This window comes from Perissodus microlepis, chromosome 10 (assembly GCF_051167445.1).
Source record: "Perissodus microlepis isolate ML-2025 ecotype Zambia chromosome 10, ASM5116744v1, whole genome shotgun sequence".
Taxonomy (NCBI): Eukaryota; Metazoa; Chordata; class Actinopteri; order Cichliformes; family Cichlidae; genus Perissodus; species Perissodus microlepis.
Window position 1 is genome coordinate 33,086,705 of NC_140470.1, and position 15,386 is coordinate 33,102,090.

General features: G+C 43.5%; 1 protein-coding gene across 1 annotated transcript; it reads right to left on the minus strand.

Moving 5' to 3' along the window:
- Window positions 1-2,491: 2,491 nt before the first annotated feature.
- Window positions 2,492-14,535, minus strand: LOC146379766 (uncharacterized). Its single transcript, XM_084941199.1, has 5 exons — window positions 13,561-14,535; window positions 9,879-10,087; window positions 9,458-9,578; window positions 8,866-9,049; window positions 2,492-3,357 (listed from the first exon to the last, which is right to left on the minus strand). Exons 1-4 carry the CDS (start codon window positions 14,083-14,085, stop codon window positions 8,867-8,869), a joined length of 1,038 nt encoding a protein of 345 aa, XP_084797325.1. The 5' UTR covers window positions 14,086-14,535; the 3' UTR covers window positions 2,492-3,357; window position 8,866.
- Between the last annotated feature and the right edge of the window lie 851 nt (window positions 14,536-15,386).

The window sequence follows — 15,386 nt, forward strand, 5'->3', positions numbered from 1 at the left end:
CCTGCCATCCATGGATTCTGTCAGTGTTTTGATCTGTTCACCATCAACATTGCGTGCAGCAGCCACCACAGCCTCCCAGACACTGTTCAGAGAGGTGTACTGTTTTCCCTCCTTGTAAATCTCACATTTGATGATGGACCACAGGTTCTCAATGGGGTTCAGATCAGGTGAACAAGGTGGCCATGTCATTAGTTTTTCTTCTTTTATACCCTTTCTTGCCAGCCACGCTGTGGAGTACTTGGACGCGTGTGATGGAGCATTGTCCTGCATGAAAATCATGTTTTTCTTGAAGGATGCAGACTTCTTCCTGTACCACTGCTTGAAGAAGGTGTCTTCCAGAAACTGGCAGTAGGACTGGGAGTTGAGCTTGACTCCATCCTCAACCCGAAAAGGCCCCACAAGCTCATCTTTAATGATACCAGCCCAAACCAGTACTCCACCTCCACCTTGCTGGCGTCTGAGTCGGACTGGAGCTCTCTGCCCTTTACCAATCCAGCCACGGGCCCATCCATCTGGCCCATCAAGACTCACTCTCATGTCATCAGTCCATAAAACCTTAGAAAAATCAGTCTTGAGATATTTCTTGGCCCAGTCTTGACGTTTCAGCTTGTGTGTCTTGTTCAGTGGTGGTCGTCTTTCAGCCTTTCTTACCTTGGCCATGTCTCTGAGTATTGCACACCTTGTGTTTTTGGGCACTCCAGTGATGTTGCAGCTCTGAAATATGGCCAAACTGGTGGCAAGTGGCATCTTGGCAGCTGCACGCTTGACTTTTCTCAGTTCATGAGCAGTTATTTTGCGCCTTGGTTTTTCCACACGCTTCTTGCGACCCTGTTGACTATTTTGAATGAAACGCTTGATTGTTCGATGATCACGCTTCAGAAGCTTTGCAATTTTGAGACTGCTGCATCCCTCTGCAAGATATCTCACTATTTTTGACTTTTCTGAGCCTGTCAAGTCCTTCTTTTGACCCATTTTGCCAAAGGAAAGGACGTTGCCTAATAATTATGCACACCTGATATAGGGTGTTGATGTCATTAGACCACACCCCTTCTCATTACAGAGATGCACATCACCTAATATGCTTAATTGGTAGTAGGCTTTCGAGCCTATACAGCTTGGAGTAAGACAACATGCATGAAGAGGATGATGTGGACAAAATACTCATTTGCCTAATAATTCTGCACTCCCTGTAGAGAGATGTGGAACACAGGCTGAGGTCAGATGCTTTGGATTTACATATGTTTTACTTTCATTTCATCATCCCCCTGAAAAAGCTCTCTGAGTTTCTTTCATGTCTCATTCAGCGTTCATCGCTCGTACGGATCGGTTCTGTCACTTCTGAGCAAAAGTAAACAAATGTAAGTCTGTTAGTAGCAACCGACCCGGAAACTTAAAGATACCTTTGTTTCCAAACGCTTTAGACTGCGATGACTGAGAACCTTCACAGACAGACAGTGAGAGTTTGTGAGAGTTTGTCTCCATGCAGTTCATTAACCTTCATACAGGTCTGAAGATCACAGCCGTTCACTGATGTTCAGCCGTGTCACTGCGCGCAGAGATTCCTGCAGATTCTCTGAATCCTTTGATGATAATATTACTGTAGATGATTCACAATTTCACATCAAGAAGAATTGTTCCACATTTTCCAGACACAGTTTTTTGAAGATTAGCGAACCTCTGCCTCTTTTATACCCAATCATGTTGCCATGGTTACGCTCCTCCAGCTCTTCCTTTTGTGCCGTTTACCTTTTCATCCATTTATCCACAACATAATTACAAATAGCAAATCATACAATAAGTGGAGCTTATTGTATGATTTTTACAGTCTGTCATAGAAACTATAAGATTAAAATCTGGACAGAAAAAAAAGAATACAGATGATTACAATCAGAATAATCAATAAATGCTCAATCCATTTATTGATTATTCCTCATCACACATGACAGTAAACCAAACATCTTCAAGTTTTTAACTGTCATTCAGAATAATGTGGACGTCTGAGTTGAGAAACAGCCATCAGTCAGTATTTAGTATTTTGATCTGATAATTTCCTGATCAATAAATAGTGGAAATATTAGTGTCTGATGTGATCTGACTACAGCCAGGAAAACCACCGAAATCCAGGGAATCCAGAGCTGCTGCACCGTCAGTGCTGTTTGGGTTTTCGACAGCAGGGGGCGCAGCTGCTCCTAAAGCTTAAGAGCAGCCTGTGATTGTCCTGGTGTAGGTCTGAGTGAGCACAGAGGAGGATGACTCTGAGTTTGTTCACTTTGTTCCTGTTCTCCTTCAATGATGTCACTTCCTTTACTGGCACACGCTCTAAAAACTGTAACTTTAACATTTATTTCTTAAATCCAGCTTCACAGAAAGAGTTCTGTGGCAGTATTTTAGAGCACGGCTCCATGCTGCACATTAGCCTTCATACATGTGTGTTTCGTGTGCACTTTAATGTAACAGAGTAAGGCGCAGGTTCTTTATTGAATCACTCTTTTAATGAATATGTTCAAAACAAAATGAAAAAAGCCCATCCTGATGTTCTTTAGAGGTTTGAGCTGAACGACTCAGATGCATTCATATGGTCTACATTTTTGTCATGCTCTCCAGGATCTCTGGGATGTTGTTTCTTGTTGATTTGCTGTTTCTCGCCAGGGCGGAGTCAGGCTCCGGTCCCCACCTCTGTCCTTGTCTGTACTCAACTCCCTCTCATCAGGGATGATAACTCCTGCACCACTCAAGGCCCCAGTGGAGTTTGCTTCTTTGTTGGATCGTTGTGCTAACCTGTGTCAGTGTAGCCCTGGCTCGCCGAGTGATCTCGTATCTCCTAGTGCTTCTCTCTAACGTATATCTCCTCTCCTTGACTTCCCTGGACCTTCGCCTGTTACCCCGCCCTGTGGGCCTCGTGTGGATGTGGGTGAGGTCTTTGTGGACTGGACTTGGAATGATATGACTGAGCTGCTTATGTGAGCAGAGTACTTACTGGCTGACAGTGTGTGTGAGGAAAGATGGATGATACAAGCACCACCTAACAGTTATTATTACACATTTCTGGATGTTCAGTTTGAAAAGGGTGAAAAAGTGTTCTGAGCAAATTTTCCATCATCAACTTAGCTGAAGTACTGAAGCCTAAACTATGCTGTTAAACATTTAATGGAATTAAAAGATATCTTTACACAAACCAATTCAAAACTTTTATATTGATTGATGTATTCATGGATAGACTGTCCTGTCCACCAGGGAGCGCTGCTGTACCACCTCCCACGTCCTTAGCACACGCACACATTTATACAGATAACATGGATCCGTTAGCAGATCCACAGAAGTCCTCAGCCTCCATCAGGTCCTGCTGTAGTTCTCCAGCTGAATAAGAGAGAGCACAGACACGGACATGTTAGAGGTGAGAGTGGTGAGATGAGACTCCATCCATCTACAGTTGTACTCATCAGTTTATGAACCCTGACAGAATCTGTGATTTTTCCTCAGAGAACATGAATAATTATATAAAACTTTTCTGTCTGTGTGAAGCTTCATTATCAAACTATTGTGTTTGTGGTTCTTAATACCATGTATTGCCTCCTCTCATATTAATGGAAGCTTTTTATGGTATTTGTGTTCAGGGAACTTTATTGTCTCAGATGCTAAAGCTGCTGCCCATTCCTCTTGGTAAAACTTTGGCCTGTTCACATCATTTCTGGGTCTGTCTGGAGCTGCAGCTCTGAGATCTCCTCAGAGTGGCTGAATGATGCTGAGGTCAGGAGACTGAGAGGACCACTGCAGAAGTTTCCTTTTAGAAGTTTCTCTGTGGTGTTGGCTTATTGTAAACAGGCTGTTTTGTGACATAGGCATAGTAACGACTTTCTTCTTAAGACTTGACCATGCAGCCTATTTTTTATGTCATTTTCACTTCTTAATTAGAGTTTGGACATTGATGATTAGCATTCTGAATTCCCTGGATATTTTTTTTATATCCTTTTGCTGTTTTTATAAAGTTCAACTATCTTCTCCTGCAGATCCGTTGATAATTCGTCTGTTTTCCCCATGGCTCAGAATAAAAGGTCAGTGCACCACTGAATGAAACATAGAATAATAGAATAGAGCTTTATTGTCATTTTAAATGTACAACTAAAATTATGGGTTCTCCACACCAACTGTGCCAGAATAAAATAAAAATAGTAAGAGAGCAGAAATAAATAGCAAACAGGAGAAATATATACAAAACCAGAGAAAGGCACAGATTATAGAACAAGTTCCAAAGTGTTTGAAAGCAGTGCAAAGAAAAGACTCGGTCTGAGTATAGAGTCCATGTGTGAGTGTCCTGAGTGATGAGGGTTACTCAGACCATGGCTCAGATTGATGAGGTGGGTGGGCAGGGGTGGAGATGTGGGTGCGTAGAAACCTGAAGGTGGAGATAGATTCCACCTGTTCTTCATTTATAGTGAGAGGGGAGTGGAGCTGTTTGTGCCTCCTGAAGTCCATTATCAGATGTTCAGCTTCAGGTTACTTTCTGAGCACCGGTGGGACATGTTCTCTACCTCCACCCTGTTCTCTGTCTCATCTCCATCAGAGATGGGCCCAACCACGGTGGTGTCATCAGTGTGAAACATGCAGTAGTCTATCTGGAGGCCAGAAACTCACTGACTTTTTACAGGGAGTGCAGAATTATTAGGCAAGTTGTATTTTTGAGGAATAATGTTATTATTGAACAACAACCATGTTCTCAATGAACCCAAAAAACTCATTAATATCAAAGCTGAATGTTTTTGGAAGTAGTTTTTAGTTTGTTTTTAGTTTTAGCTATTTTAGGGGGATATCTGTGTGTGCAGGTGACTATTACTGTGCATAATTATTAGGCAACTTAACAAAAAACAAATATATACCCATTTCAATTATTTATTTTTACCAGTGAAACCAATATAACATCTCCACATTCACAAATATACATTTCTGACATTCAAAAACAAAACAAAAACAAATCAGCGACCAATATAGCCACCTTTCTTTGCAAGGACACTCAAAAGCCTGCCATCCATGGATTCTGTCAGTGTTTTGATCTGTTCACCATCAACATTGCGTGCAGCAGCAACCACAGCCTCCCAGACACTGTTCAGAGAGGTGTACTGTTTTCCCTCCTTGTAAATCTCACATTTGATGATGGACCACAGGTTCTCAATGGGGTCCAGATCAGGTGAACAAGGAGGCCATGTCATTAGTTTTTCTTCTTTTATACCCTTTCTTGCCAGCCACGCTGTGGAGTACTTGGACGCGTGTGATGGAGCATTGTCCTGCATGAAAATCATGTTTTTCTTGAAGGATGCAGACTTCTTCCTGTACCACTGCTTGAAGAAGGTGTCTTCCAGAAACTGGCAGTAGGACTGGGAGTTGAGCTTGACTCCATCCTCAACCCGAAAAGGCCCCACAAGCTCATCTTTAATGATACCAGCCCAAACCAGTACTCCACCTCCACCTTGCTGGCGTCTGAGTCGGACTGGAGCTCTCTGCCCTTTACCAATCCAGCCACGGGCCCATCCATCTGGCCCATCAAGACTCACTCTCATGTCATCAGTCCATAAAACCTTAGAAAAACCAGTCTTGAGATATTTCTTGGCCCAGTCTTGATGTTTCAGCTTGTGTGTCTTGTTCAGTGGTGGTCGTCTTTCAGCCTTTCTTACCTTGGCCATGTCTCTGAGTATTGCACACCTTGTGCTTTTGGGCACTCCAGTGATGTTGCAGCTCTGAAATATGGCCAAACTGGTGGCAAGTGGCATCTTGGCAGCTGCACGCTTGACTTTTCTCAGTTCATGGGCAGTTATTTTGCGCCTTGGTTTTTCCACACGCTTCTTGCGACCCTGTTGACTATTTTGAATGAAACGCTTGATTGTTCGATGATCACGCTTCAGAAGCTTTGCAATTTTGAGACTGCTGCATCCCTCTGCAAGATATCTCACTATTTTTGACTTTTCTGAGCCTGTCAAGTCCTTCTTTTGACCCATTTTGCCAAAGGAAAGGAAGTTGCCTAATAATTATGCACACCTGATATAGGGTGTTGATGTCATTAGACCACACCCCTTCTCATTACAGAGATGCACATCACCTAATATGCTTAATTGGTAGTAGGCTTTCGAGCCTATACAGCTTGGAGTAAGACAACATGCATGCAGAGGATGATGTGGACAAAATACTCATTTGCCTAATAATTCTGCACTCCCTGTATACACACATACTAATTACAAGCAAATAGATCACAGGTGAGGATTGTTACCTTCACCTTTAGTAGTTTAAACCTGCATGTGTCAGATTTTTTGTATGTTATTATGCGAAAACCTCCAGGCTATGTAAACTTTTTGAATAGTTTCTGTGATTTTGACCAATCACCAGGCAACTCAGGAGGGGAAAGCAGTGCACTATTCATACGGTGTACAGTGGAGTTTGGGTGTTACTGCCTTCAACTGAAGACATATTTTTGACAGAGGAACAAATACTTAAAAGACCTACTTAATCCCAGACACTATAGAAAAAGGCAAATCTTCAGTGCCGTCTTCACTCAGGCCCACCGCGGTGCATGCAAAAAGTGGCGAGACAAAAAAAAGGATTTGTTTTCCACGCAGCGCCTTCACCGCCTGCAACAATATATATATATAAAAATGTAATACACTAAAAGACAATCAATATCTGCGGTGCCTACTGATACAGAAAAATAAAACAAGAAACAAACACAATCGACAGCCGCAGCAGTCAGTCTGTTGAGTTACACCAGGTTAAAACAAGTTAAAATACACTGATGTGTCGGGTCCTTTGCCCTCAGCCAGAAATCCACTCGGCAAAGCAGCAGCTCGGTACTCTGTCCACAAGTCTGCGTCACACCCTAATAAATGTGGGTCAGTGGCGGTGAAGTCCACTACACGTTTTTGACAGGAGCGCAATGTTTCCCACCGTTCTAACAGAAGGCTAGGGGGCCCGCATCAAACTTTCATAAAAAGAAGTTAAAAGGGCCAACTTGCCCAGCTTGAACAAAGCACACACAGCTTCAGGTTTGCTAGAGAGTACCTTATTGCCCACACCTGAGCTTATGAAAGGGACAAAGATCAGCCCCGCCTACCAGGGGCGGTTCCCAGACTCAGGTCTCACCTGTCACATGTAGAAGAAGCAAAATCTCGGGACGAAAGACACGACTCTCCCATAACTGGCGAGGAGGTACTTAAACAACTCCTTGGTGGCCAGGGCCCTGGAGTGGATGAGGTTTGTAAAGGCCCTGGATGTTGTGGGGGGCCTGTTGACATGGAGGCAACCAGTCTACATGTGTTTTGTGGACTTGGAGAAGGTGTTTGCCTATGTCTCAGACCACAGGTTAGTGAAGGTGTTTGAGAGGCTGCTGAAGAACATCATCTCCTCCTCCATCCCAGACACCACAGATCCACTCCAGTTCGCCTACCGACCCAACAGATCCACGGAGGACGCCATCGCCCACGTCCTGCACACCACCCTCAGCCACGTGGACAAGAAACAGGGTAACTATGTGCGACTGCTGTTTGTTGATTACAGTTCAGCGTTTAACACAATAGTGCCCTGCAGACTGTTCACGAAGCTGAGGGATCTGGGACTCAACAGCCGTCTATGTGCATGGGTGTTGGACTTCCTCACTGGCAGATCTCAGGTGGTGAGGGTGGGTAGATGCGTCTCTAACAGCATCACCATCAACACAGGAGCACCTCAGGGGTGTGTCCTCTCGCCCTCTACTGCCTCTACACTTTAGATTGTGTGGCCGCCCACGGCTCCAACACCATTGTGAAGTTTGCTGACGACACAGTGGTGTTGGGTGCCATCTCCAACAACGATGAGGCGGCCTACATGGACGAAGTGAAGAATCTGCCATCGTGGTGCCAGGATAACCACCTCCAGCTGAACGTCTGCAAGACCAAGGAGCTGGTGGTGGACTTCAGAAGGGGTCAGCACAGAGACTACAAGCCCATTATCATCAATGGAGCTCCAGTGGAGAGGGTGCAGTCCTTCAAGTATCTTGGTGTCCACATCTCCTCAGACCTGACATGGGCTGCCCACATTCAGGTCCAGACCAAAAAGGCTAGGCAGCGCCTGTACCACCTACGACAACTGAGGAAGTTCAGGGTCTCTCCAAAGATCCTCAGGATTTTCTATGCAGGCGCTGTGGAGAGCATCCTCACACATCGTGGTTTGGGAACAGCTGTGTGAAGGACCAAAAAGCTCTCCAGAGAGTGATCCGTACAGCAGAACGCTGCTGCAGGGCAGCTTTCACTGTGCTTTGTACTTGTATAACTTTGCTCATTAAAAATAAAGAATCTTGAATCTTGAACAGGGCCAGAATTTCTAGGTGTAGCCAAGTGGTGGAAGGCTTCTGCTTCCACCACCGCTTCTTCTTCCTCTGCTTTTTGGAGATGATGTTGTTCTATTGGCTTCATCTGGTGGTGGCCTCCAGCTCGCACTGAAGCAGTTCACAGCTGAGTGTAAACCGGCAGGAATGAAAATCAGCACTTCCAAATCTGAGGCCAATCGTTGTTGGAGAAAGCTCTCAATTTACTGGTTGATCTACGTTCCTACCCTCATCAATAGTCATGAGCTCTACTGTAGGAGTAGTGACCAAAGGAATAAGGTTCTGGTTAAATGAGCTTTCTCTGAAGAGTGGCTATCCTCTCACTGAGAGATAGTGTGAGGGGTTCAGTCATTTGAGAGGGGCTCAGAGTAGAGTCACCACTCCTCCATGTCCAAAGGAGCCAGTTGACGTATTTTGGCATCTGACAAGGATGCCTTCACCTTCTGGGTGGAGTGATTCTGGCATGACTCACTCAGCCTGACAACAGAAACTAATCTGTTCTGTAACTATTACTGATTCATTACCTTAGAAAATGAGGTCGAGTGAAGGCTCCTTCTCCAGCGGGAAGCCTGCGTCAGGCCACAAATGTCCAACCAGTGATTTAGCCTTTTCAAAACTGTCATACTGGATTCCAGGTGGAACATTCTCTTCAGGTTTCTCACAGTACGTGAGGTTTGTTCTCAGTCGATCACAGTCAAACTTTAGCACCTGAAAAAATCAAGCAGAGAAACAAGGTGAGAAACTTCAACGCTTTGTTTCATTTTTTTATCAAATTCATAGGCAACAGCTCATTATTCAGCCAGATAGTGTGACTGCAGTGTAATAGATAAATATTAAACTGCAGATTAATTCATAAAATTAAAACTTGATCAACTGAATATAAAACAACAGTCACATGGGACTGTGTCTGCATCAAGAACTTTTGGGTTTTAACATTTTATTTAAATGTTTAATCCTGGACTAAAAGATCTGAGAATCCTTATCTGCACTCTCTGGATGAGGTGATAATTCCTCTCAGTTCACAGCTGCAGTAATAAGACATGAAATCAACCAAACTGCCTTCTTGTAAAATGCTTCAGGTGTCTCTATACACGGAGGAGTAGGAAGGGCAGGTACCTGTCCATGATCCACGTGCAGGGCGATGGCGACATTATCCCAAACATAAAACTGATGTTCATAAGAACGTAGAATGTCAGCTCCCATCTGGTTTTTGTCAGGTTTTTGGGTCAATTTCCAACTGAGAAGAAAGTCAGAGACACAACCAATCAGCTCACAGAGGGCTTCAGACTGCTTCCCTGACAGAGCTCTCAGTGCCAGCATCAAATCTGATGCTCAGGTCGTCTCCACAGGGAGCAGACCAATGACAAATTAAAGGAAAAACAAAAATGAATATCAGACACTGCATGGACTCATTGCATCCATCATTTTTGTTTTGTGATTTTTTAATAATATTACAGCAGATCTTCATCGTCATCAGTGGTAGATCCCATCAAAGTGATCGATCACATTTATTACAGTGGAGACTTTTAACACTTACCTGTGTTTCTCGCACATGGCCTGTGACCTCCAGATGAAGTGTCCGTCTCTGTAAGTGCAGACGGCGTTTGGGTCATCATACGGAAGCAAAGGATACTCTGAGAAGAGCTTCTCTCTGGCCGGGCTGTGGACCAGCACAGAGTACTGCACTTCCTGTTTGTACAGCGAAGTCTTGAACACCCTCATAACGGGCGGAGCTCCGGAGCAAAACTGGAGATGATAACAGAAATTTTAGTGTGAGAGACACACCTGATACAAAGGTCACTAACCTGACACACTGTACACCGTTTAACAATCACACAAGAATATAATCCACCCACTGTTATCATCTTCAATGCCCTGTACCAACACAGAGCAGAGCAGCTATCTGAACGCTGCTCCAACAGAGGTCGATCATCTTGTTAATAATTTTACCTCCTCACTACGTACGACTCTGGATACTGTAGCTCCAGTGAAAACTAAGGTCTCTAATCAGAAGTACCTGACTCCGTGGTATAATTCTCAAACACGTAGCCTAAAGCAGACGACTCGTAATCTGGAGAGGAAATGGCGTGTCACAAATTTAGAGGATCATCATTTAGCCTGGACAAATAGTTTGCTGCTTTATAAGAAAGCCCTCCACAAAGCCAGAACATCTTACTATTCATCACTGATTGAAGAAAATAAGAACAACCCCAGGTTTCTCTTCAGCACTGTAGCCAGGCTGACAAACAGTCAGAGCTCTGTTGAGCCAACCATCCCTTTAACGTTAACTAGTAATGACTTCATGAACTTCTTCACAAATAAGATTTTAACCATTAGAGAAAAAATTACCAGTAATCATCCCACAGATGTAATATTATCTACAGCTACTCTTAGTACCATTGATGTTAAGTTAGACTCTTTTTCTCCAATTGATCTTTCTGAGTTAACTTCAATAATTACTTCCTCCAAACCATCAACGTGTCTTTTAGACCCCATTCCTACAAAACTGCTCAAAGAAGTCCTGCCATTAATTAATTCTTCGATCTTAAATATGATCAACCTATCTCTAATAATCGGCTATGTACCACAGGCCTTCAAGCTGGCTGTGGTTAAACCTTTACTCAAAAAGCATCTCTAGACCCAGCAGTCTTAGCTAATTATAGGCCAATCTCCAACCTTCCTTTATATCAAACATCCTTGAAAGAGTAGTTGTCAAACAGCTAACAGATCATCTGCAGAGGAATGGCTTATTTGAAGAGTTTCAGTCAGGTTTCAGAGCTCATCACAGCACAGAAACAGCTTTAGTGAAGGTTACAAATGATCTTCTTATGGCCTCTGACAGTGGACTCATCTCTGTGCTTGTCCTGCTAGACCTCAGTGCAGCGTTCGATACTGTTGACCATAATATCCTATTAGAGCGATTAGAACATGCTGTAGGTATTACAGGTACTGTGCTGCAGTGGTTTGTATCATATCTATCTAATAGACTCCAGTTTGTGCATGTAAATGGAGAGTCCTCTTCACCCACTGAGGTTAATTATGGAGTTCCACAGGGTTCAGTGCTAGGACCAATTCTGTTTACATTATACATGCTTCCCTTAGGCAGCATCATTAGAAGACATAGCATACATTTACACTGCTATGCAGATGACACCCAGCTCTATCTGTCCATGAAGCCAGATAACACACACCAATGAGTTAAACTGCAGGAATGTCTTAAAGACATAAAGACCTGGATGGCCGCTAACTTTCTGCTTCTTACTTCAGATCAAACTGAGGTTATTGTACTCGGCCCTGAAGATCTTAGAAATATGGGATCTAACCAGATTCATACTCTGGATGGCATTACCTTGGCCTCCAGTAACACTGTGAGGAACCTTGGAGTCATTTTTGACCAGGACATGTCCTTCAACGCACATATTAAACAAATATGTAAGACTGCTTTCTTTCATTTGTGCAACATCTCTAAAGTTAGAAATATCCTGTCTCAGAGTGACGCTGAAAAACTAGTTCATGCATTTATTACTTCCAGGCTGGACGACTGTAACTCATTATTATCAGGAAGTCCTAAAAACTCCCTGAAAAGCCTTCAGCTAATCCAAAATGCTGCAGCAAGAGTACTGACAGGGACTAGAAAGAGAGCAGATTTCTCCTGTTTTGGCTTCCTGTTAAATCCAGAATTCAAAATCCTGCTCCTCACATACAAGGTCTTAAATAATCAGGCTCCATCTTATCTTAATGACCTTGTAGTACCATATCACCCTATTAGAGCACTTCGCTCTCACACTGCAGGCCTACTTGTTGTTCCTAGAGTATTTAAAAGTAGAATGGGAGGCAGAGCCTTCAGTTTTCAGGCCCCTCTTCTGTGGAACCAGCTTCCAGTTTGGATTCGGGAGACAGACACTATCTCTACTTTCAAGATTAGGCTTCAAACTTTCCTTTTTGCTAAAGCATATAGTTAGGGCTGGACCAGGTGACCCTGAATCCTCCCTTAGTTATGCTGCAATAGACGTAGGCTGCCGGGGATTCCCATGATGCACTGAGTTTTTCCTTTCCAGTCACCTTTCTCACTCACTATGTATTAATAGACCTCTCTGCATTGAATCATATCTGTTATTAATCTCTGTCTCTCTTCCACAGCATGTCTTTATCCTGTCTTCCTCTCTCACCCCAACCAATCACAGCAGATGGCCCCGCCCCTCCCTGAGCCTGGTTCTGCTGGAGGTTTCTTCCTGTTAAAAGGGAGTTTTTCCTTCCCACTGTCGCCAAAGTGCTGCTCATAGGGGGTCATATGATTGTTTGGTTTTTCTCCGTATGTATTATTGTACGATGTAAGATAAGTGCCTTGAGGCGACCGTTGTTGTGATTTGGCGTTGTATAAATAAAATTGAATTCAGCTGAACAAACAAACTGAAACTGGTTGGCAGATAATTCCTGGTCACATGACTTTAAAGGTCTTTATGTCTCTGAGGCTATTAAGTGTATTTTCTGCTGTTTAAGGTCTTAATTCAGGCCATTGCGTCATTTTCAGTCTGAGATTACTTATAACCTGACCAGTTTTACAAAAAAAAGAAGAAATTATTAAATTAACCATTTAGGGTTGATGGACCAAATCACATGACCAATTTAAGCTGACATAGCAACAAGATGCAGCCAAGCCGAGTTACCGTTTCAACTTGTGTTAAAAGTGTGGACTGCAAACTACATACCATTTTTTAAATTGTGCTGATCGGCCACGTAAAACCAGAGTAATGATTAAAAAAAAAGTATATATATATATATATAAATAAATGTTTTTTCCTGAATACTATCGTCAAGTTTACTGAGGGAAGAAAAAGTAAAAACTGCATTTTTCTCACTGCTTGTGAGCAATGCCCTCCCACCCTTTCCTGTTGGTGAAAAATGCATTTTTAGGTAAATAGCTACATATACCTTTGTTGTTTGCAAAACATGTGCATAGGTTTTTAAAATGTACAATTTATATTTGCATTTCAAGTTATGAAAATGATTTGTTAAAAACATTTGTGGTTGTTACAGTAAAAAACAACTGTCTTCTACTCTGATTTATGTTTTTGGTCTGATTTTAGATCAGTTGTGTTAATACAGTCAACATAAAAAAAATAACTGTAAATTCAGACGTGTGAAGTTGTGCTGAAAAGAATGATACCAAACAAGATAAATAGTTAGGTGAAGGACATAACCCCCCCCCCCCGAAGTACCTGCTGGCTGTAGGTGGTCACCATGTCCTTCAGGGGGAAGGTGAAGCGGTACGATCCAAACCTGGACTTCTCACCAAAGGCTGGAGAGGTAGCAAACTTCCAGAGGAAGCTCTCCTGCTTGTTCCAGTCTGGGTAGATCTCGTCCAGGTAGCTCGGCTTCTCTTCAGCCTGCTTCTCCATCCGGTTTGGGTAGAACTTGTCGAGGAGCCTGGTCTCAGCTGACTGGATCTCCTGGGGGCCCACAGCCAGACTCCACCACACCAGGGACAGGCTGTCTGGATCCTTGAGGCCTCCGTGAGGATCCTTGAAACCTTCGTCCTTCCAGATCCTCAGTAACCCTCCTTGCTTTGTGTCGTGTTTCAGATCAGACACGTGAAATTCGGGTTGGGGGTATTCAGGCACGTTGGTTTTTACAAGATAGATGTTCTTCAAATCCTGATTGTACATTTTCAAATCATGCAAACATAAATGATGTTTGTGAATAAAAATCGCTTTCGATCCTTTCCTTTTTCTCTGAGCCTCCATGTCCACAGTGCAGGATGATGGTGCTAATGAAAAATCTGTGATACAGAACAAACCAGCCGATCTCCCAGTGAGCCCTGCTACACTGTGCTCAGTAAGACTTCAGTCAACTCGTCAAGTGAATGCTGAAGATTCCCAGGTGTGTTCATGCTCCGCCCATATTTAGGAGGATATGTCAGGTATCTCATTCTCATTCCCTGCGGACATTTCCAACATGTTGGCTCCTGCTGAAGGGGCGTCGGTTAAACAGAAATATTGTAGTTTCTATTCAGGAGAAAAGAAACTGAAACACAAAACATGAGTTTCCTGAAAAAGTCTGTTCATCATCTCACAACATGTAACTGTTACGTAATCGCTCCTGTGGCTGCGGTCAGCCCTTTTCAGAAACAGTGTCAGTGCTAAAAACAGCAACAATAAACACTCATTTTTAGAGATTGAATGTTCAGAGTTCATTTCCTGGTTTCTCTGTAGCGTCTGCTGAAGCTGGTGTGCTGAGAAACACCGCATCCTGATATTCCAGGAAGTCCCACCCACTCCCCGTGCTGACACACACACACACCTGTTCAATGGCATAGGTTTGTTGTACAGTTCACTGCTCTTCAGTGTGATGGCTCCGTCTGCAGCAGGTTCATGTCTGTGACGTAGAGCAGAGTCCGCGCGCTCACTGCAGCTCACTTTACAAAGTGCATTCTGGGTAAACCTCCAGACTCGTATCAGCATGTGGCACAGGTGCACAGGTGAGGGTTAGAGAATCTGTGACTGACTCTGAATCGCAGGAAGCACAATCCATGGTGTATGGATCTGTGGGTAAAGTCCCCACAGACGGCACAGTCCCACACAGATGTGTGAGACTATTAGAGACGCTCAGGCTTTTTTATTTTGCTAACACGCTGTCAGAGAGCGGAGGTGATCCAGCAGCATTTTAAACTATGAGGCTCTCACTGTGGCGACGCCGTCTCACTACTAAACCTGTCTGACTCTGTCCTCGGACCTGAGGGGAAATGTTTTCAAATGTAATAACACGTGATATGTCCTAACAAAGTTTGTGCGTCTGCTGTATAGTTACTGTGTGTATACTGAGTGTTCGTAAACCTCCTTCAGTCCGACTGTGAGTGCTGTTCTTTGTGTCCATCTGTGCAACACATTGTTTAGGATTGTGTTATGTTGTTGTGTGGTTTTTCATCTGTTCTCACATTTGTGTTTATTATTATTATTATTTATATCTGTGTTTATATCAGTGCTGTGCTGTGTCTGCAGTTACAGGTGTGGTCATCACACTGAGCGCTCACTCCGGAGTTTTAAAG